Genomic DNA, 25,992 nt, shown 5'->3' with positions numbered 1-25,992 from the left:
CATGCGGCAGATGTGGCCAAACCATTGCAGTCATCGTTTCTGGATCAGCTCTTCCATCGAGGGCTGATGGTGACATTGACTACGTATTGCGCCGTTGCTGAGATGGTCACAGAGGGACACAGTGTATTTAACTAATTCCCTGAACTTAACTGGGTCATTCAGATTTCATTTGAGCTAATGATCAAATATGTTAGAAGCAATTTTGTATATAATTTATTATTCTATATCCAGGCCAAAGCTGTAGCTTTTATTCTTTCCTTTAGATGACAAAGTTTACTACAAGATGAAATAACTGATGGTCTCCAACAGGCTACACCAGCTCTAGACACAAGAACAAGGAAGGTTTGTCAGTTTTAGTTTCCTTATTTCTAGAATAACTAATCTCAGAGTGTTTCTGTGACAGCACCGATGTGTTTGATAGGCTACCTCTCTTTAATAAAAACTGAACTTGTTGTACTTCCTTGGCAGTATTTGTGCTCTGTTGCTTTTTTTCTCCTCCCGAAGCGAGGTTCGAACATTGGCCCAAATAAATACCTGAAGGATGGAAATAAAGTATCCTACATTGCTACTATTGATCTGATATCAGTACCAATGGTTTTGATACTACTGATATTTGGATCAATCTGCTTCTAGTATCCATTAGAACACCTATGCCCTACAAAATGGGTAAGGCTATTTCACTCATGTAAGCATCGTTTCTCAAAGTTTTAATATTAAATGTTACTGTTTCTTACCTTACTTTAAAAAAAAAAAATTACTAAAAGAGTGAAGTGATTTCATCCAAAAAGATGGAAATGTAATGGGAACTTTGCATTTAATCTTATTTAACCGGTTCATACAATGATGAAACGAAACTTGCAGTCAGCTGTGTTCAAGGTCATGATACACGTTTTGAGGCTTTCTTATCAAGTAAACATGGAAAGACTGCAAGTACAAAGGAGCTGTCATGAAACGCGTTCGTGCTGTGTTTATCCTTTTCCAAAGATTTCATCAATAAATCTCAGAAAGACAGTTTGGTTTCAACTCTCAGTTTATTTTTCCACAACACTGAGCAATAAGTTATTTCTGTTTGTGTCTTTAGCAGTGTTGTTGCTAGTTCACTGACTAATCCTGAGGTCACATCGCCCGCCCTTTTTGGTTTTCAGTCTGTTAAAGTTAAAATGAAGCTGAACTCGATTCCTGACAAAAACACAGATATATACGACGCGTTGTGAATGTGCAGACAGATTAGAACATCCAAAAATCCAGGTGTTAATAAATTATAAAAAAAATTAAAATTCATTATGATATGAAGAGAGACATTTAAAGAGGTCACCTTCCCGAACGCAGGATACAAAAGAGGACAGTGCAGACTGCAAGAGTATAAAAATGTGGAACCATATTTACAATTTACTTCATTATACTTTATGTTTTCCTTCACATAAATAAAGACCATCGACAACCAGGTTTTATTTTTAATGACTAAAATGAGAGCATGATGGGGTCTAGCCAGCCTTAGCTATGCCTTTGTCCACAAAGATCACTTAAACAGCATTAATACCACACATTACATACCAGTACCACATGGTCCACCAAAAGTGAACTAACGTCTCCACAACACTAAAGGTCACAGTACAAAACACTCAGGTCATTATTCAAAATGCATCCATAATAACAACATGATGCTGATGTATGACCACTCAGAGCCTTTAAACAAGCCCACAACAGACTGACACCAGAGTTTGTACAAACTTTGGTTTTATTTTAAATGACTAAATATTCTCTGGTAAAAAATGACAGCCAGGAGAGCCCAACAGCCAACCTCAGGCATGTCTTTAGTCACACCTTGTTAGGGGCAAACAGTTACTGATTACTGCTGCTGCAGAGGGGTGTGACATTCAGAACTGGGAAAAATTGGTGAATAAAATCGCACCACAGTGAACAAATACCCTTACACTACTGGTAGCATGAGGCAAAACCTAGATCCTACAAAAGTTGCACAGGTACTCCAACTCCTCCAAGATGGCACATTAATACGTGTCTACCAGTACAGAGACCTGGACAGGGACAGAAATAAGATCTGCTCCTTTGTGCAAGGAGAAACAGGATGAGCACTGCCAGAGATACAAAATGACCTCCAGCAGGTCACAGCAGGTGTGAATGTCTGATCAAACAAAGACCCAGCTGACACCCTGTGCTTTTCACAGATGAGAGCAGGTTCACCATGAGGACATGTGACTGATGTGAAAGGGTCTGGAGAAGCTGTGGAGAACGCTATGCTGCCTGTAACATCGTCCAGCATGACTGGTTCAGCGGTGGTCTGGGGAGGCGTATCCCTGGAGGGACGCACAGACCTCTGGCATGTATAAAAGCACGTGCGGAACGTACAAACGACTGAGCATCATTTTGAGTTGCTGCAGCAAAATTATGTCACTTTGATTTTCAGGCACTCTTTCATTCCTCACACACTACATAGTTCATATGAGTATAAATATTGATCCTTGTTCCTTAAGTTTTTTTGAGCAGTGTATTAGTAATGTAACATTAAGTCATGAGATCACAGTTAATCTTTCACTGTATGCAAATGGTTTATTGCCTTGTTCCTCATATGTCTCTTTAGGCTTCCCTCGCGGGTAAATTTTTGTCCACAAATGTCACAGCCAAATGGTTTCTCTCCCGTATGAACCCTCTTGTGCCTTTCAAGATTACCCTCTCGGTTAAATTTCTGTCCACACAAATCACAAGCAAATGGTTTCTCTTCAGTGTGGACGCTCCTGTGCCTGTTCCGAGCCCCTACCTGTGAAAACCTCTTACCACAAACACCGCAGGCGAATGGTCTCTCCCCCGTGTGGACCTTCTTGTGTATCTTAAGATTTCTGTTGCAGTTAAACCTCCTACCACAAATGTCACAACCGAACGGTCTTTCGTCTGAGTGGCCTCTCATGTGTATCTTAAGATTTCTTTCACAGTTATATCTTCGACCACAAACGTCACAACCAAACAGTTTCTCATCTGTGTGGATTCTCCTGTGAGTCTTCATGTGGATCCTCCATTTAAATCCTTTCCCACACACATCACAACTAAAAGGTCTTTCTTCAGTGTGAACCATGATGTGTTTCTTAAAATGTGACTTCTGCTTAAATTTTCTACCACAAACACCACATCCAAATGGTTTTTCTCCTGTGTGAACTCTTTTGTGTATTTTCAGATTTCCCTCGCCATTAAATCTTTTACCACAAATGCCACAGCCAAACGGTTTCTCTCCTGTGTGGATTCTCATGTGCCTTTTAAGATTATACTGATCTCTAAACCTTTGTTCACAAAGACTGCAGCCAAATGGTTTCTCTCCTGTGTGGACTTTGATCTGTAAATCTGCAGTTTGCTTCACTGGAAAACATTTCTTATTGGTGAAGCTGCCCAAAGAGGCTTTTCCTGAATGGCGTGTCACGTGTCTCTGAAGAGACCACTTGTACTGAAACCATTTACCACACTCAGAGCAGATGAAGGCTTTGGCCCTGCCCTTCTTACAGTCACTGTCACTTTCTTCAGTTTCAGATCCAGAATCCGACAAAGGCTCCTGCCAATCATCTGTGTCATCATCCTCATCATCAGCACCAATACTGACTTCAGTTTCACCAGAGGTAAAAGTCTTTGCATTGGTGTTTTGCTGTAACAGGTTATTTGACTCCGGGTTCCCAGCTGGCTCTGCTACTTCACTGTCCTCTCTGTCAGTTTCTGTTTTTATTTTTGTTGAGCAGCTGATTTGACGCCTCTCTGCCTCTGCGTTGTCTTCGGTTTGGCTATGAAGAAGCTGTGTGCACGGAGGTTTCTCTTCTTCATCTTCACTCTTCACAACAACATGAGAGAATGGAAGTGTGGCGTTATCAGCCTCCTGTAGACCGTTAAGCTGCTCTCCATCCTGACTGGTCAAGAGTTCCTCCTGTTCCTCCTTAATGTGGAGCAGGACTGAGTCCTTCTGGTCCTGCTCGACCTGCTCGTCCTCTGAAGGGAAAACTAAAACAACAAAAACATGCATACATTTAATATTTAAAACATTAGCAGAGATTCTCTGGAGTTTAATAATATTTTAAGGAGCAAACATTTCATGGACAAGCATTTGTCTGCCTTTACGCTATTTAGACAATAATGACTATGAACTCTGACACGTCTTTCTCTATTAATGTCTGAGGTGTATCTAAGGTGTCTCTGTGGCTGGAGGACTGCATTTACTCGCCACAGTCTAGAATGTAAAAAGACTGCTTCTTTGTCAGTATACCAGACCACATCTACTATCACGACTGGAAAAACTGGGGTAAAGATAATGCAGTTACAGATTAATTTAATTACAATTTCATGCAGTTTTGTAACATTTTACTGTTTTACCAAAAATGTACATTTTTTCTATGCTTATAGTCTAAAATGAAGGCAAACAAATGTGTGCGTCTTTTACCCAGACTTTTCCTGGTGTGTATCTGCGCTGATTCTTCTGATTTGACCAGTGTGGGAGACACAAAAATGTCATCTCTGGGCTCATCAGGGCGAAGATTTTCTATTTCAGACACTCCGCTTTGTACTTTTGAATACAGCTGCCTGAAACATGAATATCAATCATTAATATTAGTATTTCTTACAATTGGCAAACCTTAGGCATGAATGTAACTAACTCATCACTGGTGCAAAATATATATGCAGTATACAAGTGTGTACCACAACTCTGTACAATGGGGTCACATGTCCAATTGACTGGATTTATTTGTGAGAGACTAAATATGTCTGAGCTTAAGATCCACAGTTAGGTCCATAAGTACTTCTGCACACCAAGAGAGCGGATTTTAAGTCAAACAGTGAAAAAGAGTTTCTCTTTCACTTGACCTAAGACTGACTAGATTCGAGCCTCTGCATCAAAGTCAAAGTCAAAGCCAAATGTATTTATATACAGTAGCACATTTAAAACAACAACTGTTGACTAAGGTGCCGTACATTTAAGATAATCAAAAGAAATAAAAACAAGAAAAAGGAGGATAAAATGAGAACGTTTGAGTAAATAAGACAAATAAAAGTAGTACAAACTCATTCTGATGTAAAAGCCAAGGAATAAAAGTGGGTTTTCAGACGGGTTTTGAAAGTGTCTGAGGTTGGGGAGGTCCTGATGTGAAGGGGGCAGTCACAGCAAAGGCCCGGTCTCCTCTGTGCTTTAAACTGGACCTCGGGACAGCTAGGAACATTTGATCCGCAGAGATCAGAAAGGTATGAGGGTGCTAACCTGTGCAACGCCTTAAAAAACAAATAATAAAATCTTAAAATCCAATCGAAATCTAACTGGCAACCAGTGTAAGGATGCTAGTATGGGAGATATGTGGCCTCGCTTGTGTGTGCCAGTTATTAACTGTGCTGCAGTGTTTTGGACCAGCTGCAGACGGCTAACTGATTAAAGACTACTACAAAAGTCGAGGCGAGATGAAATGAAGGCATCGACATCTCTTTCAAAGTCTCTGAAACAGAGGAATGGCGTCACTTTTGCAAGTAGCTGGAGATGAAAGAAACTCGTCTTGATTACAGCATTAATCTGTTTATCAAACGTTAGATTACAGACAAAAATCACTCCTCTTTTTTAAATAAATTTCTAAAGGGCCAGTGTAGTAGTGGTCACAGGGACCAAACACAATCACCTCTGTTTTCTGTTCATTCAAGTTAAGAAAGTTTAAAGCCTTAACGTCCTCCAAACAATCTAGTGAAACCTTCAGAGGACTCACAAATTCATGTTTCAGTGGCTGGTAAACCTGTGAGTCGTCTGCATAACAATGGAAAGAGATGTCATGTTTTTTTTTTTAATGAACCCATAGGGAGCATGTAAATTGAAAGAAGGACTGGGCCAAGAATGGACCCCTGGGGGACCCACAAGAAAGTGAGGTTTTTGAGGACGATGTATCTCCAATCTACCCTGAGACCATTAACTGTGCGTCTTCCCCGGTCATTCTCCCAACTTTCCCATTTTCTCTCTCCACTGTCCGACTGCAATCAAGGCTGAAAAGCCCCCAATATATATATTTTAAAAAGTGCCACTGTCTAAAACCTAACTGTATATTACACTTAGAGCACATTATAAATAAAACGTGATGGTTTTACACTCAAACTCTGAACCTGCTGAAGGGGAAGTTACACGTTCAGACCAGGTTGCCGTGGTGATCCAGCCACATAAAGAGACAGCAACCTTTGTGGATCCTCTGACTTTAAGCTTGACATACTTTGCTAACCCATTTATCTCTCTTCCTCTGGTAGAGACAGGGTTGCCTCTCAGAATATGTGACAAAGAGCAGACTTCGGAGTTCATTATATTTAATTTGATTTCTTCTTCTTAATTTGTCTGCTCCCTTTAGGGTTCACCACAGTGCATCATCTGCCTCCATCCCATCCTGTGCCAGCATCCTTTTTCTGTTTCACTAACCCACAACATGTTGCTCCTTCACTGCATCCACAAATCTTCTCTGAGGTCTTCCTCTTTTCCTTCTTGTCTGGCAGCTCCATTTTTGACATCCTTTGTGCAAAATATCCACTCTCCCTCCTCTTCACCTCTCCAAACCATCTCAGCCTCGCCTCTCTAACTCTGCACTGTCACTCTGATGGACTCAACATCAGCTCGGCCTCGCAGGCCCACAAAACCTTTATACAGGAAGTTGATTTTGGTTCTGTGAATAAAAAGTCCTAATCTCTGATCCTTTGAGTCTTACCCAGTAGATATTGCAGAGTTCAGCTGATGTGGGTGAGAGGACTCGTCCAGTATTAACTACCTCAAAATCGTCCAGGTGTCTTCCCTGCTAACCCTGAAATGAAGCGACCTGAGTAGCCCTGCAGGTCAAATCCTATCAGCCCCACCTGTTAATGGTAACTCCCCTATTGATCGTTTCACTTCTAACTCCTGTGATGATTTTAGTGGCCTGGACAGAAGGCTCCAATAAAATGATGCACACTTCAATCTCTTTCTACCCGGCTTGAAGGACACACCATCTCCAAACCATCAGATCTCACTGCCATCTGTCACAAATCACCCCGACACTCGTCTCCACCCAATCCACCCTGCCTGCCCTGTCTTCTTCACCTCTCTTGCACCGTCTGTTCCTTTGAATGGTTGACCTCAGTCATTTGTTTAATTCATCCTGTTCCCAGCTTTCTTGTTTACATTGTTTAAAAACTTGTAAAGACAACTAAATGAACATGATTGCTATTAATCTTAGTTTGAGAAACTCAGCCCTGCATCATTTGTAGGTACACAAAAAACCAAAACATGTTAATGACCCAGAGATTTGTGCGTGAGACATTCATATGCACAGTTTATGAATGAAGCACATCGCCCACGGTTGTGCTTTCACACATGTGTGACATGACAGGAGCTATTTCAGAACGATGACTCACCTTTCTGTCCCTCTAGAATCCTCACATTGAGAGACTGATGGAGGTTTTCCATTCATGGAACTTGATGTTGTGACTCTGCTCTCGTAACTGCAAAAACAAAAGCAAATTAAGAGTTTCAAGAGCTACACGACTCATCTGCATAACACGGAAATACCAGCTGTGACCTAACCCAGCCATAATAGGGTGAAAATCGGGATACGTGCTAGAGAGACTGCCAGGTTGCAAGGCTACATTCACACCTGAGCATAATTTAGAATCAGAGGTTAACCTAACATGCATGTCTGTGGACTGTGGGGAGAAGCAAAGGAAGAGAATAGAGAGAAAGGCTCCGGCTGGCCGGTGAATTCAAACCCAGCATCGTGCCAACGCTGAGCCCCTCACCCACAGCACATAGTCTGATCACTGCAGGCCACAATGACCTTCAGGCCATCGGCAAATGAAAAGAGTGCTCCTGATAACAAGCACGACCCTGCAAACAGCAGTTTGTTTATCTGACCCTTTTCTATTTCAAGAAGTTCGGTCAGAGTTGGAGGTCATTCTCCGTGTAGCAGCAGCAGACAGCTGGTACTATTAAAAAAATGAAACACCTTGCTTCTATATTAATAAATAAGGAAACACTGAGTCTGTGTTGTAGAATAAAGGTGCTCACACCAAATATTCACTTGTAAACTGTTTCTGCCTCATATCCTGCATTTCTATATATGCTTGCACATGTTTCAATAAATCACTGCACATATGTCTCATTTTCTAACAAAATGTAACTGTTAGTACTTTTCTTTTGTTTGTTTTACATATAATTTAATATCTTTTTATCTATTTACTTTTAATTATAATTCTGAACAGTAGGATCCACAGTGTAGAGCAGCTCAGCAGTATTGTGGCGAACACATGCAAATCTCCAGGTTCGAGACTGGGAGGAGAGAGCAATCCTTGGCGAGGGTTGAGTCGTGGAGGCCATCTGCTGTAAATCAAACATGCGGATCCATCTGCTCGAGCAGCCGTCTGAGAAAAAGGGAGCAGGCAAGCAAAGCATACTCGTAGATGTGGTTGTTGTTCAGGTAATAAAGTAGAAATGACACATAGATTTGTGTGAAATTTTCATACATACTACCGAGATTTAGGCCCAGCGTTACATGTGAACATACGGGCAGATGCTTCGCTCTCCTGCAGTCTGTGCTGCAGGATGCAGGTCAGCTTGACTGATGGGCTGAGTGAGCGACTGTGACTGTGTGTGTGTGTGTGTGTGTGTGTGTGTGTGTGTGTGTGTGTGCGTGCCTCTGCAGGCTCCTTTCTATCCATCTCTAACCAGCAAGCAAACCAGTCACATTCATGTGTGTTTGGGACATAAATATCAGTCCAATCATGTAGCAGCACAGGTGTTAAAGGACTAGCTGACACTTTTGCTTCATCATTTCCGTGCAATATTTAAGCATTTAAATAATTTGAATAAACTGATGATTGAATCAATCCCAACCAATGCGCGCAGATATTAATTTTACATTATTCGGTTAATTTGATCCTGTTGTTGATCTTATTTTGATGCCTACACCCTATTTTTAATCACACAGGTAGTTTAAATTACCAGTCCAGCAGAAAGGCGGCCAGTTCAGCGTCAGTCTGGAAGCATCTGTCCCTCTTCAGTGCAGCCCACCTGGAGTAAGCAAGCCCGAGATCTACCCTGGTGCTTCCCTGAGGCGTCCTTTCCAGGATTAGTTTTGCGTCTTTGTATTTTCGCTGCTCTGACGGTGAGGTCTGCAGCTCCATCGCTTTTCTTCCTCTTAAAAATGATTCTTCATCCTCAGTTTGTTTTCCAGGCTTCGGCTTTCCAAACAAAGCGATTATCCAGCTCCAGCGGCGGTTCTACAGGGACAACACAACCCCTCCATCAGGAGGGTCCACACGAACACAGAGCCGACCTTTCTTTGATGATCAACCCGATCTGTATTTTGTTCCCCCTAGCAACACCGGAGAACCAGCAGAAGGTTCCTACCTAGTGTCTGCTGGCGAAACGGTTTCCTCAGTGGGATGCATGAGGATGCACATCAAAAAGACGATGGTGAGAGGAATGTTTTCATGGTCAAGTACAGTTCAGGGGGCCCGGTGGCGCCAGTGTCCGGCAGCCTCGCCTCGTCAGTGCGCCCCAGGGTGGCTGTGGCTACAATGTAGCTGCCATCACCAGTGTGTGACTGAATGTAGTGTTAAGAGCTTTGGGGTCCTTAGCGACTAAGTAAAGCGCTATACAAAAGCAGGCCATTTACCATTTACTGTACAACACATTTGTAGAATAATATTTTATGTATTTGTATGTAGTGGATACAGAATACATTATGTCGTTTCAATATATCGAGTAGTATGACATGGAACTACTTAAGCACACACACAGCACATGTGTTCTAATTGTGGTTTAACATTGTGCGTGATTAAAGGTTATTCGCACTTACAGTTTTTTAAAAGTTTTTTTAATGTAAAAAACAACAACAAGACATTACACAGGGACAAAGCATTTTAACGTCCATATTAAGAACAATAAAAACGCAAATACAGTTATTAACATACAGTAAACACATATGGTTATATAACACATGTGGTTATTTGTCTTTTATATACAGTATAACGCACTGTGTGAAATGTGCACAGCGCACAAAAAAATACAAGAACACATTTAAGATGCATAATGTAAAAAAAAAACAATTATTGTTTTACTTTTGCTGCATCCTTAGCTGTTTAATAAAACGGTTTATCTTAAATCGTAATTTATTTTCACAGTCATTACTTTTAAAAATGTATTTTCTTTATTAAAGAATAAAAACACCCCAAAAGAAGCAGTTTTATTTCTTCAAAATACAAATTTGAGCATTAAAAAAAAAAAACAATCCGGTGGATACTATTTTTAATCTTAAATATTCAAATCTTCCTCTGAAGATGTGTCCTGTAACAGGTCTGTGCATGTAACTATACTGAGCATCCATTTAATAAAATTAGATATAATGAAACACTGTTTATAAAGTATGCAGTTCCTCTTCTACCCACTTTTTTTATTTAAACTTGTTTCCAAATGTTGGAATACAACATGTAAATAAAATTAGAATGAGGCCATTTGCAAAGAGTTTAAAGCCTCAAAACTTGAACTAGTTCAAAAACAAAACACATTAAATGTTGATATCAGTAACATTGCTTTTTGAAAATGTTTACATTGTTTCAAAACAGCTGGGGGGAAAGGAGGCATTACCTCTTCTATTGAAAGGTATCCTGTGGAGTTTTTATCAGCTCCATACAGCAGCTCCTAACAAACAAACAAAGCCATTAAAGAAGAAGACTGGTGACTACAAAACACAGGTCAAGTATTTAATGTTGTTTTATGAAAGAAAATGCATTCAACAACATGACATACACATTTTGAATTTTTGCTTCATAAAGAATTTTAGTTGCTCAACAGTTAAGAATTTAAATGGGTCTAGTTTACATTTCATCATCACAAAAAGAAGACAGACGTAAATGTTTCAAGAAACAAAGAAATGAAACAGATCTATCTAAATGAACATTGCAAGGGACAGCAAACTGAGAAATAAACACAAAAAGCAAATACAAGAGAAATATCAACTGGTCACATTTTGCGTGTTAATTCATGCCTACTTTTATTTTAGCACTCTTTGTTTTAAAGGCAAATTAAGTTGTTTGTTTTAGTCTTTTATTTATTTTTTGTTGGGAGCTCTGGTCCTCCACAGTCATAATCATACTCTTTGACATTACACATACATGACTGATTACCCAGTTGCTAACAAATACATTCAGTCAGCTGGAGGAATTACACTGCTTTTGCCATTTAAATTACAATGCTCATGAAAAATCTTCAAAATGAAAAAAAAAAAACATGTCATCAAAATTTTATAAACTAAATTTTAACAACATTGAAATACACCACTGAATTAATCTGATATCGAGTTCTGCTCACTAAACTATGTCGTTCAGAGTTTAAAACTGTTCCCAGGTGAACCTGATGCCCAAAATAAGCACTGGTTCAGCAGATACATCCAACATACTGGTACTGGTAAAGCTTTACCTAAGGTGCTGCTGATTTATATCCATAATGAAACAAGTATTGCATTTTTATTAAACTTTATTAAATATCCCACTCACTGTGTTCGGTTTAGCCCAAAACAGCTGCTGCCTTCTGCAGAAATCAAACCTGAGGGTTTTCTGCCAGAAAGGCTTTCTAATATGTCGAGTTTGTGTTTTAATATTCCTTCTTAAATTGTGTCTTCGGTGGTTGACAATGCAGGTAAGCACGAGTGCTGCCGATAAATTAATGCTTCAGTCACACAGGTGTAGAGACCTGTGGGCAGCCCCAAATACTCATGACCTCCAGCAACCACTAAATCAAGTGAAGTTCATATTTTCATTTGCTAGGTGGTTGGCGACTGGTTGTGCAACTGAATCGACTCAGATTGGTTGCTGGTTGTGGACCTCCCCTACCAATTGGCAGGTAACTACTCTTCAGTGATCAGCACCTGGTGGGTGGGAGATCAACCCAGACTGGGTATATGTAGCAGGATCCTCAGAGCAACTCCAGTCCTACTCACCTTGCCGGACAATTCAGATCTCATTATGTCTCTTTACTCTCCATCCTTAATGTAGTAATGGCTGTCCTCAGGCATTGGTAACATGCTGAATTCAGTAGTTCAATAAGAAAACTTGATGGCAGAATTGGAGAGGGTTGTCTTTGTTTAATCCCTGAGAATTAAGTCTGCCATGTATCACATGCTTCTGCAGATCGTCTGCCTGACAAAGACATCTTCTAACTGCAGCTGTCCTTTTAACCTGGCATCAAAATGGCACCGACCTCCCAGTACCTGGTGACTACCAGCAGCTAACGCACTCTAGTCTTATGTCTGTGGTTAGTATAGCGCCATTTCTGGTGTTGTTCTGTGGTGCCACTGTAGACACCCTGAAGATGGTGTCACGTCTATGCCAGGCACCCTTGACAGTTGACAGGAGGTGAGTAAGAAGTTTGGCACTTGATGGAGTGCGGAGTACTGACAGTCAATGCTTGACAGTTCACCAGAGAATCCTTAGCTACCAACTTTCGTCAAGCATAAATATAGTGGAAAACAAAAAAGAGATACTTGGCCACAGCTTCTGTTGTCTCTCCACAGAACTTCAACAAATGCCAAATGCCATCAGTTTGATTGTGTCCGCATGTGTCTAAATGTTGTGTTCAGTCCTGGATCATGAGGAAAATGCCAAACACATTATCCCCAAAGCCTGGAGAGACGAGGCAGTCATGCAAGATATTCGTAGCAGGAAGTCATGATGACAAAAGGCAGCGAGTCTACCTGAAGCATGACTATAACACTGCTGGAGCTCTAACCTGGTAGGCTAACTTGTGGCTGTGGAGAGATTTGAATGAATAAGGCAATTATTTTTAGCTTTTTTGGTATCCCTATATCCCAGTGTAATAAATACAAAATACAAGATAGTTCACTCACATGAAAAGAAATTGAAATTTTAATTTCAAATTTAGAATATAAGAATTTAAAGGTCACAATGGTCCATGTATAAAGTACAATATAATGAGAAACATCTGCTTTTTCTATTTTTCAAGTTTACACATAACACCGACAAGAAACTGAGACTCTCCGCCTCAAAGTAAAATTTGCGCCAATTAAAATGTCTTGCAGCTGTAAGGCACAAGTTTTACTACTGTGATACAAGGAATCAAGAAGTAAGTACCAGTGAAACATGATTGTTTATTAACATAAACACTCAACTATGATCAGTAAATAAATTGTGAAATAGTTCACAAATTCAATAAAAAAATTAATTTGCTGGGACAGAGGCTACTGGGGCGGTGCTGGCCGGGACTGGAAATAGGAACTACTGAGCAGAGTGCTGCTCGGGCCTGGAATCGACTCCATGGAGCCCGGAGGGAGGAGGACTGGAACTGCGGACTGCTGCCGCTGCTGACGGGCAGTACGGAAACGAATAAGCATCCCCATAGTCTCCTGCTGAAACATTGACCACTGTTCCTCTGTGAGCATGCCCACCTCGGTGCTCAGGTATTGACAGTACATGACTCGGTTGTTGCTCAACCCCCCAACGGCCGCCTGCAGGGACTCCATAGCTACCTGCAGGGACCTCATAGCCGTCTGCAGTGAGGACATGCTGTTTGGGATTTGAAGAACTGCCTTGTTGACGCAGCGGCTGGCGAGCTTGGCCTTCTTGCCCTTTAACTTTGGGGTTTGACTGGAGGGAACAGGAGACGGAGACCCAGGACGACTTGATGACCTCGCAGGCTCTTCGTCTCCTTCTTCTTCTTCCTCTTCCTCCTCCTCCTCTTCCACTCCGGTATTGGTGGACTGTGCCCCTTGAAGCTTTTTAAACACAAGCAAACAAACATTAACATAAATATCAAATGCATACAAGGCAAGTGCAGACATTTTATAGCACATTTACTTTTGCTTAACTACTTCCCCTGAAACGCCATTAAACAGAGCAGCTACAAGGGAGAAAAAAACAAACAAACAAAAGGGCATATTACTCTACCTTTCCCAGGCTGCTCCTGCGGATGGTCATGTGCTTGTCCAAGAATTTGAACATATCTGAAGTCCACCGCTGCCTGGCTGTCAGTGGTCGTGTTGCTTGCTCATTCTTCTTCTTCCTTAGTTTACCATAGACGGTCCGCATGTTGCGGAACCACCCCCAGAGGAAGTTCCCTGAGCACAGTCGGAAAAAAAAACACAAACATAAATGTCCCGTTTAAAAAAAGATAAAAAACGTTAGAGTGTTTTAAGATACTGAGCATCAACAGAAATTACAGAGACATAGCTCACCGGTAACTCCTAGCTCCTCGGCCTTCTGATCCAGCAGCTGCTCTCGCCTGCGCTTGTCCTTGAAGTCGCGTGCTGTCTGGTCGTAGAAGAACGGGTGAGCTGCAAACCACTCTACGAGGTGGTCTTCCTGTTCGGGCGAGAGAGTCGCCTCTGGCTCCATCCGGATCCTCTTCTTGACCCCGGGCCAATGCGACACCATTGGCTTTTCATCCTCTATCTCCAACTCTGGCTCCCCGGTCACAACTCTGTGGCCAACACGTCCGTGCAGGCTGGCTGACGAGCCCGGCTCCAGCATTGTGTGTGGCATGTTGGCAATGAGTGACAGCGAGGGGTCACTGTTTTCGTCCGAGTCCTTCTGGTATTGAGAGGTTGCAAGAGTGATGTCCGAACTGGAACTGGCAGGCAGGCACTTCTGCCATCTCCCTCTTCCTTTCATGGATCTACGTGCAGTCCTCCTTTCCATTGGCGGGATGCTGAATCTTGACACGTTTTTTTGCATCATGTTTGGTGACTGGCTGTAGACTTGTTGGCGCTGTCGGCACACCTGCATTTACAGTTAGAGGTCAAGTGATTAAAAGCTCTCAAGGTCACCAACCAGTCCCGCTGACCGCTCGGCAAGTAGTTATTGAGTGTCTGCAGAGTGTCTGTGTCCATGCAAACTATGGGTAACAATCTGCTAGCAACCAAAGCAATCGCTATGAGGTTTTTGGTGCAACACTATACACCTCTTTGCCATTAATTTTAGCTCGTGACAGCCAGCAACCACTTGCCAAGCAGTCGGGGATTACACATTTTACCCTAGCGACCAGTGGTTGGCAGGATGATAGTCAACTGGTCTCTAGGCCTGTGTAACAGGGGCATAAGGCAACAAAAAAAACTATATACAGTTTCACATTGTTGGTCATATAATTAATAAAATTATATTCCAAGTTTAAGTACATTAAACCTTATTTAAAACTATATATAGCAGAGTATCCAAGGCCAAAAACTGTTTGTGTGCAAAATAAAATTATATTCCCAAGAAAGTTTGCTTCAACTCAAATCATGTCAAACAAATTCTTTTAAAAGGTAAACACAGAAATAGATACATTTCACAGTGGGATTAAGGCTCACTCTAATTTGTAAAAGTCTTGTCTTTGACCCGCAGGGCTTGCAAAATCGCTAGCCCGACGTCCCGGAGCTAGCGATATCTCCGGTCGGGCCACCAAAATCTGTCTCAGCCCCGCCCGTTGGGTTATCATATAGCCCAACGGTCGGGGCTGAGAAAGATTTTGGTGGCCCGACCGGAGATATCGCTAGCTCCGGGACGTCGGGCTAGCGATTTTGCAAGCCCTGGACCCATTTAGTCACCAAAGCCTATAGTGGCTTTCTTGATCATTATGACTTCCAGGAAGCTAACAGAAAGTCCTAAAGGTGATCTTCTCCAACTATCTCTCCTGATATAAATTAACTGAGGTCTAATTTCTTACCTATAAGTACTGATTTACCAATGATAGATTGTATATTACCCCAAGTACAACTAGTATCACTGTTTTATATTTATGTAGCAATTAATTGTACAAAATAATGGAAATGTGAACAACTGGGGATACATTATTAACATGTCCCCATGTGTCTCAGACTTCCCTGTCACGTAAAAATTTCTGCACTACCAAACTGTTTCTCTTTTACATTAACTTTCACATGTCTTTTCAGTTTTTCAGATCATGTAAAGTTCTTCCCACACACTTCACAGCCAAATGGTTTCTCTCCCACATGAAGTTGCATGTGTCTCTTCAGATTGCTTCCTCGGTTGAATCCTTCGCCACAAACACCACAGCCATATGGTTTCTCTCCAGTATGGACTATCTTATGAATCTTCAAACTTTCGTGATTAGTAAATATCTTACCAAAGACATCACATCTAAACAGTTTTTCTCCTGTGTGAATTTTTATGTGTTTATTGAAAGTAGAAGAATGTCTATATTTCTTTGTACAAATCTTACAACAGAAAAGTTTCTCTCGTGTGTGGATTCTTATTTGAGACTTAAGATGAGTGTTTTGGTTAAATCTTTTGCCACAAACCTCGCAGCTATATGGCTCATAACCCAATGGCCTCTCTGCTGTGTGGACTTTTCTGTGAGCCTTGAAATGCATCTTCTGCTTGAATCTTTTACAACAAACACCACAACTAAATTGTTTCTCTACTGTATGGACACTCTGGTGTCTTTTCAAATCTCATGAATATGAAAATCTTTTGCTACAAATATCACAACCAAATGGTTTCTCTCCTGTGTGAACTCTCATGTCTCTGTCAAGACTATACCGCTGTCTTAAAGTTGTTTCACAAACATTACAGCCAAATGGTTTCTCTTCGGTGTGGTCTGTCCTCTGAGACTCTACATTTTTCCTCACTGTATGAGATTTCTTAATTTCCAAGCTGGAGCTGGAGGATAATTATTTTTGAATGACATGTCATGTGTTTTTGAAGAGACTGCCTTTGGAGAAACTCTTTATCACACTCTGAGCAGCTAAAGGATTTGTTTAAAATGTTAAATGCCCCCTGACTCTTTATGCCTGACTCAAGTTCCCTGCTCACCTTCCAAACATCATCACTGTGTCTGGTTTTAGGTCCAGAATCTGATACAGGCTCCTTCCAGTCATCATCATCATTACTCACTTCAGTCTCAGAAGAGTCTGAAGCCTTTACATCAGTTTTTGGTTGTAAATAAATATGTGTATCAAGGTTCCCTTCTGATTCTGGTCCTCCACAGTCCTCTTCATCAGGCTCTGTTTTTACCTGTTTAGCTGGGCTGCTGGTCAGAGGCTCCATCTCACTGTTGTCTTCAGTTTGGCTTTGATGAAGCTGCAAAGACTGAGACTTCTCTTTATCATCATCTTCACTCTTTACAGTAACAATAGTGAATGGGAAAGTGGTGACATCAGTCACCTTCAATCCATTATGCTGCTCTCCCTCCTGATTGGTCCAGAGTTCTTCCTGTTCCTCCTTTATCTGCAGAGACTCTCGGTCCTGCTGGTCCAGACCGAGGCTCCATTCAGGGTGATCCTCTTTCATCTCCAGCAGCTGCTGAACTTCTGCAGAAAACAGCAAAACACATGGAGTTAAATTATTATAAAGGCAATTGTAGCACTGGAGTATTCTAGGAATCTGATAGAAATTAGAAGAAAGAATGAAACTATACTGAGATGAGTGAAAATCTTTAGCAAGCTTGTGTTTCTAGTCGACTTTTAGCCTGCAATAAAAGAAATGCTTTATCATTGTACTTCCAGTGAGTGTTTTAAAAGAAATGCTGTCAGGATGAAGGAGTTTGTGAAAGTGAAACAAGTTGGGGTTTTTTTCACTTTGCTTCACCAGAGTTTATAAGAGAATTCCTGCTTCAAAGCCATCATATAAATAATAATTTAAAAGGTACAGGCCATGGAATTAGATATATATGTTATACTCATAAATATATATATTGTATTGAATAATGTGTAATTATGTCTTCCAGCAAAGAATGAATCAATTACAAAACCATTACAAAATTACTTGTTTTAAAGCTCAGTTTTTAAAACCTCACGGTGTAACTACAGCCCAGCAGCTCACAGTTTGCCAGGCATCAAATATTTGATCAGGTTAGAAAAAAATAATTCTGAGGCCAACAAAGATTTGAATGGGTACATGAAGCTGAGGATCGGGATTTTTTAAATTATGAGTAATATAAACCATGCAGCAGTATATTAATGACTAATTCTGAATGGATTATCTCCTGAGTGACGTTTGGTCCAATTAGAGCATCTTTCTCCTGCCATGTGATTGCATTTGTCCCTAAAAATCGTGAACCTTCATCTTAATTTTTATCGATGGGATAAAGATTTGGCGTTCATCCTCCAGCTTCACTGTGTGTTTGTATTATGCTAACCATAGCTCTGTAGCTAGCCACCACAACATTATATACCAGCTAGCCCAACTTCAGCAACCCTACAAACGTCACTGGTGTTTCGTTTTCTGTCTTCATTTATGTTGGATAGCAGAGCTGTATGTTTTTAATTTTTCAGAAATTTTTCAGAACTTCAAACTTCATAAATCCTGTTTCTCGTGGATGCCTGGATTTGAAACTTTATTGCAGAGCAGCCACACAGATCATTTTATTAAAGATGAAAGAATTTAGACAGTTTTTATCTCTCAGTGTTTGTTTGGGACCTGAAGAGGAGTTTGGACCCGGAAATCATCATCATCATCAATTATTTATTTATATAGCACTTTAAAAACACACCTGGTAGACCAAAGTGCTGTACAATACTAATATGCACATAGTAATAAAACCAGACATCGCAATAAAGTTAAAAAACAATAAAATAAAAATAAATAAAAATAAAAATGAAAAAATTAAAATAAAAAATAATAAAAATTAAATAAAATAAAAATGACTAATGACCTCAGACTTAATAGGCGGATAGCTAGGATTATACACTTAACTGGGAGGGGTAAGATGACAGAACACAGCTGACTGCAATCTACTCCGTCCCAGGAAATATATTTAACATACTGATATAAATACATAAAGAATGTTAACATACAGTGGGGCAAAAAAGTATTTAGTCAGCCACCGATTGTGCAAGTTCCCCCACTTAAAATGATGACAGAGGTCAGTAATTTGCACCAGAGGTACACTTCAACTGTGAGAGACAGAATGTGAAAAAAAAATCCATGAATTCACATGGTAGGATTTGTAAAGAATTTATTCGTAAATCAGGGTGGCAAATAAGTATTTGGTCACCTCAAACAAGGAAAATCTCTGGCTCTCACAGACCTGTAACGTCTTCTGTAAGAAGCTTTTCTGTCCCCCACTCGTTACATGTATGAATGGCACCTGTTTGAACTCATCATCTGTATAAAAGACACCTGTCCACAGCCTCAAACAGTCAGACTCCAAACTCCGCCATGGCCAAGACCAAAGAGCTTTTGAAGGACACCAGGAAAAGTATTGTAGACCTGCACCAGACTGGGAAGAGTGAATCTACAATAGGCAAGCAGCTTGGTGTGAAAAAATCAACTGTGGGAGCAATCATCAGAAAATGGAAGACATACAAGACCACTGATAATCTCCCTCCATCCGTTCTCATGACCATGAGAACGGTGAGCAAAGATCCCAGAACCACACGGGGGGACCTGGTGAATGACCTGCAGAGAGCTGGGACCAAAGTAACAAAGGTCACCATCAGTAACACACTACAACGGCAGGGAATCAAATCCCGCAGTGCCAGACGTGTTCCGCTGCTGAAGCCAGTGCATGTCCAGGCCCGTCTGAAGTTTGCCAGAGAGCACATGGATGATACAGCAGAGGATTGGGAGAATGTCATGTGGTCAGATGAAACCAAAGTAGAACTTTTTGGTATAAACTCAACTCGTCGTGTTTGGAGGAAGAAGAATACTGAGTTGCATCCCAAGAACACCATACCTACTGTGAAGCATGGGGGTGGAAACATCATGCTATGGGGCTGTTTTTCTGCCAAGGGGACAGGACGACTGATCCGTGTTAAGGACAGAATGAATGGGGCCATGTATCGTGAGATTTTGAGCCAAAACCTCCTTCCATCAGTGAGAACTTTGAAGATGAAACGAGGCTGGGTCTTCCAACATGACAACGATCCAAAACACACCGCCCGGGCAACAAAGGAGTGGCTCCGTAAGAAGCATTTGAAAGTCCTGGAGTGGCCTAGCCAGTCTCCAGACCTCAACCCCATAGAAAATCTGTGGCGGGAGTTGAAAGTCCGTGTTGCTCGGCGACAGCCCCAAAACATCACTGCTCTCGAGAAGATCTGCATGGAGGAATGGGCCAAAATACCAGCTACTGTGTGTGCAAACCTGGTAAAGACCTATAGTAAACGTTTGACCTCTGTTATTGCCAACAAAGGTTATGTTACAAAGTATTGAGTTGTATTTTTGTTATTGACCAAATACTTATTTTCCACCCTGATTTACGAATAAATTCTTTACAAATCCTACCATGTGGATTCATGGATTTTTTTTTTTTTTTCACATTCTGTCTCTCACAGTTGAAGTGTACCTCTGGTGCAAATTACTGACCTCTGTCATCATTTTAGGTGGGGGAACTTGCACAATCGGTGGCTGACTAAATACTTTTTTGCCCCACTGTATTCATCACCTGAGCTAACTGCTCAGTTTAGTTTAGTTTTTTTCCCCCCAGTTTTGCATTATATGTGCGTTTAAAAAAACAGATTCAAATGGTCACTAAATCCAATTCAGTCCAATTCATTTTTATTTGCCTCATACATAATCACATAAAGAGGCTCAAAGAGCTTCACAGGCATAAAAACAAACAAACATAAGAAATGAGGTCACTTACATATTAAAAAAAGTTTAAACAAACAAGCAAAACCATCAAGAACACACAGACGTCACACGTTAGGAAAAATAAACTGCATATAAATTACAACTCAGTCCAATTCAAGAGAAACATGTCCATTTTTTCTTTGTATGACATTGTCATGGTTACATATCCATTAGCGCTATTTGGCATGGACCTGACTTGTAAACTGAAAACTGCAAAAACAAACAAAACAACAACAACTTTTATTTGTGTATTTGCTAATGGTTTTTTCATAACCTTCCCTGTCTTTCTCATTATGTTTGGTGCACTCCTATGATATGCTGCTACCCTCACCTATGGCAACGAGCTGTGGGCAGTGACAGAAGTGAAATATTGACACTGCAGATAAAAGTAGAAGAAGAAACAGGACTCATCTGAAGGATGTCTCTGCTCTCTGTGTAAGTGTGCAATCCTGACATGCACCTCCTGGGGAATGTAACTACATGTCAGGTCAAAGTTGCCAACTAATGTGGTTGTTCTGTTCAGCACTGTTGATTAGTGAGAGAATAACAATCGCTGTCTTGATACAAGGAATAATAATTACAGCATCAATATAACGACTCACAAATACCAGCAGATTCCTGGAAGGAGAATGCTGAAACTACAAAGAATGGGGGAAAACTAGAGGGAAAAACATGTTTTTCTGACAAAGGTGAGGACCCAGTATTTTATTTATTTCTGTTGGCTGGCACTACATATGAAACACCGGGACAAACTGCAACTAACCCATAATGCACCAGCACAAGTGTAAATGCCAGCAAAAATGTCAGCCACTTATGTAGGTTACGTCACCAGCTCCCCACAGAAATCCAAATCAGCCCTTAGAGACCGCGTGGGCTTCTGTGCTTAGACTGCTGCACCTTAAAAGTGGAGCTAATTTGATGCCCTGCTCCACAGACACACAAAGGCACACAGTAAGAAGTGGTGTGTAAATGTGTGAATGTGGCTTGTAAAGCAAGTAAAAAGTAATTTGAGTGTTCAGTCAGAAGAAAACACTGCTATGGTTACAGTTCTGGTCAGAAGTTTCCATCCACTCATCAAGGGCATGAACACCATGGTGATTCTGGCCTTTTAATGAGTGATGCTGTAATGTATGTCTTAAGTTGTCAGGATCAAAGCCTGTTCAGATTCAGAGTCATCTTTATTTGGCCGAGTTTGTGCATACAGATGAGGAATCTGACTCTGGTTCCCTTTGCTCTCTGTATACAAAAAGAAACCATTTTAAATAAGCAACATATTCACAAGGAGAACATAAATATGAGGATACAAGTAACAGAAAGTCTTAAAAAACTATACAAACTATAACAAACGTCTGTATACTGGTGAGTGCAACCTTGATGAACCTTAGATATTAATTTTAAAAGTGCAAATTGTGTAGTACAATGTGCACATGGCCTGAACAGTGGGTTATTTCAGTGTCCATCCAGCCTGGAGGAAGAAGCCATTGCTGTAAACAGTGCTCTGTAGAAGCTGACCTAAGGCTGCAGCTTAAACCAGGATGTTTAAGGATCTGCAGAGATCCATCCATTCGCTTCCGCTTATCCTTTTCAGCTTCGCGGGGGGCGCTGGAGCCTATCCCAGCTGTCATAGGGCGAGAGGCGGGGTACACCCTGGACAGGTCGCCAGTCTGTCACAGGGCCAACACACAGGGACAGACAACCATTCGCACTCACATTCACTCGCACAAGTACAAATTATTCAGACGTGTCACCACTTTGGTCTTGAAGAACTGTCAGACTCAGAAAGGAGGACTATGGTTAGGATGTTCAGGAACAGCCCAGGAAACATCGAGGCTCATACCTGCCATGAACTGGAAACTACTGTAACACCAGCACAACTGTCCACAGTGAAGCCAGGGTTACAGGGTACCGACCAACAAAGAAGCCTCTGCTCCAAAATCAAAACCTTCAAGCTCAACTGAAATGTGCAGCTGCCCACGTGGACGGGCCAAATGCCTTCTCGAGAAAACTTTTGTGGTCAGACGACACAAAGATTGAGCTGTTTGGTCACAAATACAAGAGTCGAGCTGAAGAATTCAAACCTAAGAAGACTGACTGTCAAACATGCTGTGGCCCATTTCCTGCCAGTGGTACTGGTATATAACACAACGTGAATGGAATAATTAAGAAGGAAAACTACCTCCAAATCCCTCAACTTCACATCAGATCAACAGCTTGATGGTTCAAGCTTGGACATGGTTGGATGTTTCCGCAGGAGAACGATCCCAAACACATCACTGGTTTTGAAATGGATAAAGCAGGCTAGCATTAAACATCTGGATTTACGTGGCTCCGACCTCAACCCTATTTGAGGACTATACTTAAGAGCTGATCTGTGCCAAGGAACGAACCAATTTAAAAACAAAAGTTATGCCAGGAAGAGTGGTCAAATATTCAGTCAGAATTATGCCAGAAGCTTGTTGATGGATACAAAAACAACAAAAAGCTGAAGTGCAGTTTGTTAAGGGACATTTAACCAACCAAAAGTTTAGATTTTATGTTTATATTTGAATCTGTATGTATATTTTTGACCCTGTGTGGATGAAGAGGGGAAAAAAAACACGCATTAAAAATACAATCATTCCACGCTGCAAAAAGATCAGATAAACTCCATATAGAGCTGGGCGATAGAACGATAACGATATGTATCGCGATATAACTTTTACTCGATAGAGAAATTAAGCTATCGCGATAGACCTCGCCGCTCTTGTCCTCTTTTTTTTTTTTTTTTTTTTTTAAAAGGTCAGCCAATCCAAATTAAGTAGCGCAGAGCCGAACCAATCACAGCCGCAGCGTCACGTCGCGTGACTTGTTACGTACAGCACAAGTGCCAAGCCGCACGTGTGTTTGTTTGGGAAGCAGCCAGCGGGTAATGGAGGAAATGAGTGTGCCGACTAGAAAAATCAACCGAGCGTGACCGAAGAGAAAACAGATGATGGTTCCAACGCCGGAGAGATTGTCGAACGGAAGAGCCATAGAAGTTCCGTAGTGTGAAGGTATTTCGGCTATTTCAAGTCTGACAAAAAACAGAGTAGCTGCACTGTAAATTGTGCCGAAAGCAAGTCTGGAAATACAATAAACTGGTGCATGCGTCACACTGTGCGCCACGTTATTGTTTCGGTGAAATGAATTTCTACAATACTGTTACTGTTAATTCTACTCTCTGCAGTGTTTAAATGCTTACATATACACACAGTTACTGTCCCTCCACACATACGACTCGGTTCTGCTTCTATGCCCCAGCTTTGTTTACTTTTTCCCACCGAGGCTTCTAGACTTCTGATTGGCCAACATTTCTGCACGGTTAGGAATCTAGCGCCACCTGCTGCTTTGGCATGTTCATAGCAGCGTTTTCCTTCATTTCTGCCTTTATGTGTGGACGGGATTATTTTTAAAACGAAAACGGAAAATCTCCGTTTTCAAAAATACCCGTGTACGTGTGGACGTAGCCTCAGTCTCTGACTGGAAGCGCTAATTCGTCATTCGGCTTTTGTCAGACTAAAGTAACTGTTACAACTGTTTGAAAAGCTCAGCTATACAACAAGGAGAGATTGAGAATTTCCTTTTAGTTCTCAGTTTATTTGATATTGACAAAAGTTAGTCAGTTTTGTCTGTTCTTCTGTAAAACAAACTAAGATTTATTTTTAGAATTAATATTTTGTTTCTAAGTGGAATTGACAATTTAGTCTGTTTTGTTTGTTCTATTTTGAAACTTAAACGCTTTAGCGGCTGCCTTTTGTGTAGTTTGCAATATTTGCCTTTATTTATCTGAAAAAGTCTCATGTTCCTTAAGTACATCTACCCTGTTGAACTTATTATGGGAAATAAATATTTAAATAAAAACAAGCTGCTGATTATTTCACATTTTACTTGTGAGCAACGGCACATTTAAATCTTACAAATATAGTTATTTGGCTTATATCGTGATAGATATCGTTATCGCCTGAAATGAAAAAAACATATCGTGATATGAAAAAATCTCATATCGCCCAGCTCTAACTCCATATGACAGTGACATTCGTGACCATGATGAGTGGATGTAAACCTGTGACCACAGCTGTAGATGCAGAATCAGCCCTCCACCCTGAAGCAGATCGGAAACTGGGAAAGATTGGATCGCTGCACTCCTCCTCATAACCAACCTTAACTCACACCGGTGTTACTTGTGTCCTACGAGCTGTTCCAGGATAATGTGAACTGATTTAATGAAGTGAAAAGAAAAAAACCACACACGGCCATCCCTGTCTGGTGTGTTAGCAGCTAGCCCGTTTCCTCCACATTAAATCTGTCGTTATTCTCACCGGAGGTTTGGCTGCCCTCGTCTTTCTGCTGCTGATGGACTCCGAGCGGGTTAATCTGCTGCATCTCTTCGAAGGACAGACTCTCGGCGCTGTGCTGCTGCAGATAATCCGCTCCATTCATGGTGTCCGCAGATATTTTCTGCTTCACAATAAACTGCAGGCTCCTTCGGAGTCAGCACAAAAGATCACAGTCGCACACTTACACGTCACTGCTGCTCGGGTCCCGCGTCTACAGATGACATCATGCGTTATAACTGGAGACGTGTAAACATGAATCCGATACATTCTTCTCTTGGCAATGTTTGCTTTTCCTCTCATAAGTCTATAAATACCAAACTAAGATCTCTCTTTCAGGATGCAAAAAAATGGAAAAAAGTTTGGACTTTACCACAAAGGTTTTTCTTGACAAACAAAATTAAAGAGATTTCCTTTAAGTTGATTCATAAGTTTTACCCTACCAAACAATATTTGTCCAAATTTATGGCTGAAATAAATGTAAATTGTACCTTCTGTCAAGAGCAACCTGAAACAGTTTCTCATCTGTTTTGGTCGTGTAAATTTACGTGTAAATTCTGGAAGGATTTCCACAAGTTTATTACCGACTCTGTTCTCCCTAATCTTCAACTGTACTATAAGGATGCTATCTTTGGCTATTATAATTTTAAAGACAAGGACAATGATGCTTTCTTCTTTATAAATTAGGTTTTATTTTTGGCAAAATTTCATATACACAAAAGCAAAGTCCTCGGCAGAAAGCCTGAACTTCTTGTATTAAAAATGGAACTTGCACAATATATAAGGACAATCTCCTCATCAAAAAACACTAAGGCTCTCAAGACTGTTAACATCTATAACCAATTGAAACTGCTAACTTGATTTTGGCTCTTGCAAACTTTTGTTTATTTATGTTCCCCTTAATTTATTTTATTTTTTGTACTCACTTTTGTCTCACTGTCCTTGTCACTCTTTCTGTTCCTCATTGTACTACCACAATGTCATCTTTTATGTGATCCCTGTTTTACTTGACTGTATGTCTAAAATGTGATAAATAAAGTAAAAAACAAAAAACCAAAAACATGAATCCGATGTTATTATTATT

General features: G+C 40.8%; 2 protein-coding genes and 1 pseudogene across 5 annotated transcripts; all 3 read right to left on the bottom strand.

Moving 5' to 3' along the window:
- Positions 1-1,012: 1,012 nt before the first annotated feature.
- LOC113027983 (gastrula zinc finger protein XlCGF57.1-like) lies at positions 1,013-9,445 on the bottom strand. 3 transcript variants are annotated; one of them, XM_026177862.1, is made up of 5 exons: positions 8,972-9,032; positions 8,211-8,391; positions 7,390-7,476; positions 4,430-4,569; positions 1,013-3,993 (listed from the first exon to the last, which is right to left on the bottom strand). In XM_026177862.1, the coding sequence occupies exons 3-5, from the start codon at positions 7,443-7,445 to the stop codon at positions 2,543-2,545; spliced, it is 1,647 nt and encodes a 548-aa protein (XP_026033647.1). In that variant the 5' UTR covers positions 7,446-7,476; positions 8,211-8,391; positions 8,972-9,032; the 3' UTR covers positions 1,013-2,542. The 3 variants fall into 3 exon arrangements, with proteins under 3 accessions (XP_026033647.1, XP_026033645.1, XP_026033646.1); XM_026177860.1 differs by lacking the exon at positions 8,211-8,391 and having other exon boundaries at positions 8,972-9,445; XM_026177861.1 differs by lacking the exon at positions 8,972-9,032 and having other exon boundaries at positions 8,211-8,965.
- Positions 9,446-12,866: 3,421 nt separating this feature from the next.
- On the bottom strand, positions 12,867-25,116 carry LOC113027986 (uncharacterized). 2 transcript variants are annotated; one of them, XM_026177878.1, is made up of 6 exons: positions 24,894-25,116; positions 17,149-17,294; positions 16,999-17,073; positions 14,220-14,763; positions 13,933-14,102; positions 12,867-13,760 (listed from the first exon to the last, which is right to left on the bottom strand). In XM_026177878.1, the coding sequence occupies exons 1-6, from the start codon at positions 25,012-25,014 to the stop codon at positions 13,227-13,229; spliced, it is 1,590 nt and encodes a 529-aa protein (XP_026033663.1). In that variant the 5' UTR covers positions 25,015-25,116; the 3' UTR covers positions 12,867-13,226. The 2 variants fall into 2 exon arrangements, with proteins under 2 accessions (XP_026033663.1, XP_026033662.1); XM_026177877.1 differs by having other exon boundaries at positions 16,999-17,294.
- On the bottom strand, positions 15,563-16,790 carry LOC113027999 (zinc finger protein 429-like; annotated as a pseudogene).
- Positions 25,117-25,992: the final 876 nt, after the last annotated feature.

This window comes from Astatotilapia calliptera, chromosome 8 (assembly GCF_900246225.1).
Source record: "Astatotilapia calliptera chromosome 8, fAstCal1.2, whole genome shotgun sequence".
Lineage (NCBI taxonomy): Eukaryota > Metazoa > Chordata > Actinopteri > Cichliformes > Cichlidae > Astatotilapia > Astatotilapia calliptera.
The sequence above is the reverse complement of the archived record's forward strand: the minus strand, read 5'-3'. Positions and strand labels throughout refer to the sequence as shown.

Bases quoted from the DNA above. Each gene is read 5' to 3' on its own strand.
- LOC113027983 (XM_026177860.1), bottom strand. From the start codon at position 9,153: ATGGAGCTGCAGACCTCACCGTCAGAGCAGCGAAAATACAAAGACGCA. The intron at 4,570-7,389 runs GTGAGTCATCGT...TTCATGTTTCAG, and splicing joins GATTCTAGAGGGACAGAAAG to GCAGCTGTATTCAAAAGTAC. The intron at 3,994-4,429 runs GTAAAAGACGCA...TTGTTGTTTTAG, and splicing joins ACACACCAGGAAAAGTCTGG to TTTTCCCTTCAGAGGACGAG.
- LOC113027986 (XM_026177877.1), bottom strand. From the start codon at position 25,014: ATGAATGGAGCGGATTATCTGCAGCAGCACAGCGCCGAGAGTCTGTCC. The intron at 17,295-24,893 runs GTGAGAATAACG...TGTTTTCTGCAG, and splicing joins CGAGGGCAGCCAAACCTCCG to AAGTTCAGCAGCTGCTGGAG. The intron at 14,764-16,998 runs GTAAAAACAGAG...CTGTAAATGCAG, and splicing joins CCAGCAGCCCAGCTAAACAG to GTGTGCCGACAGCGCCAACA.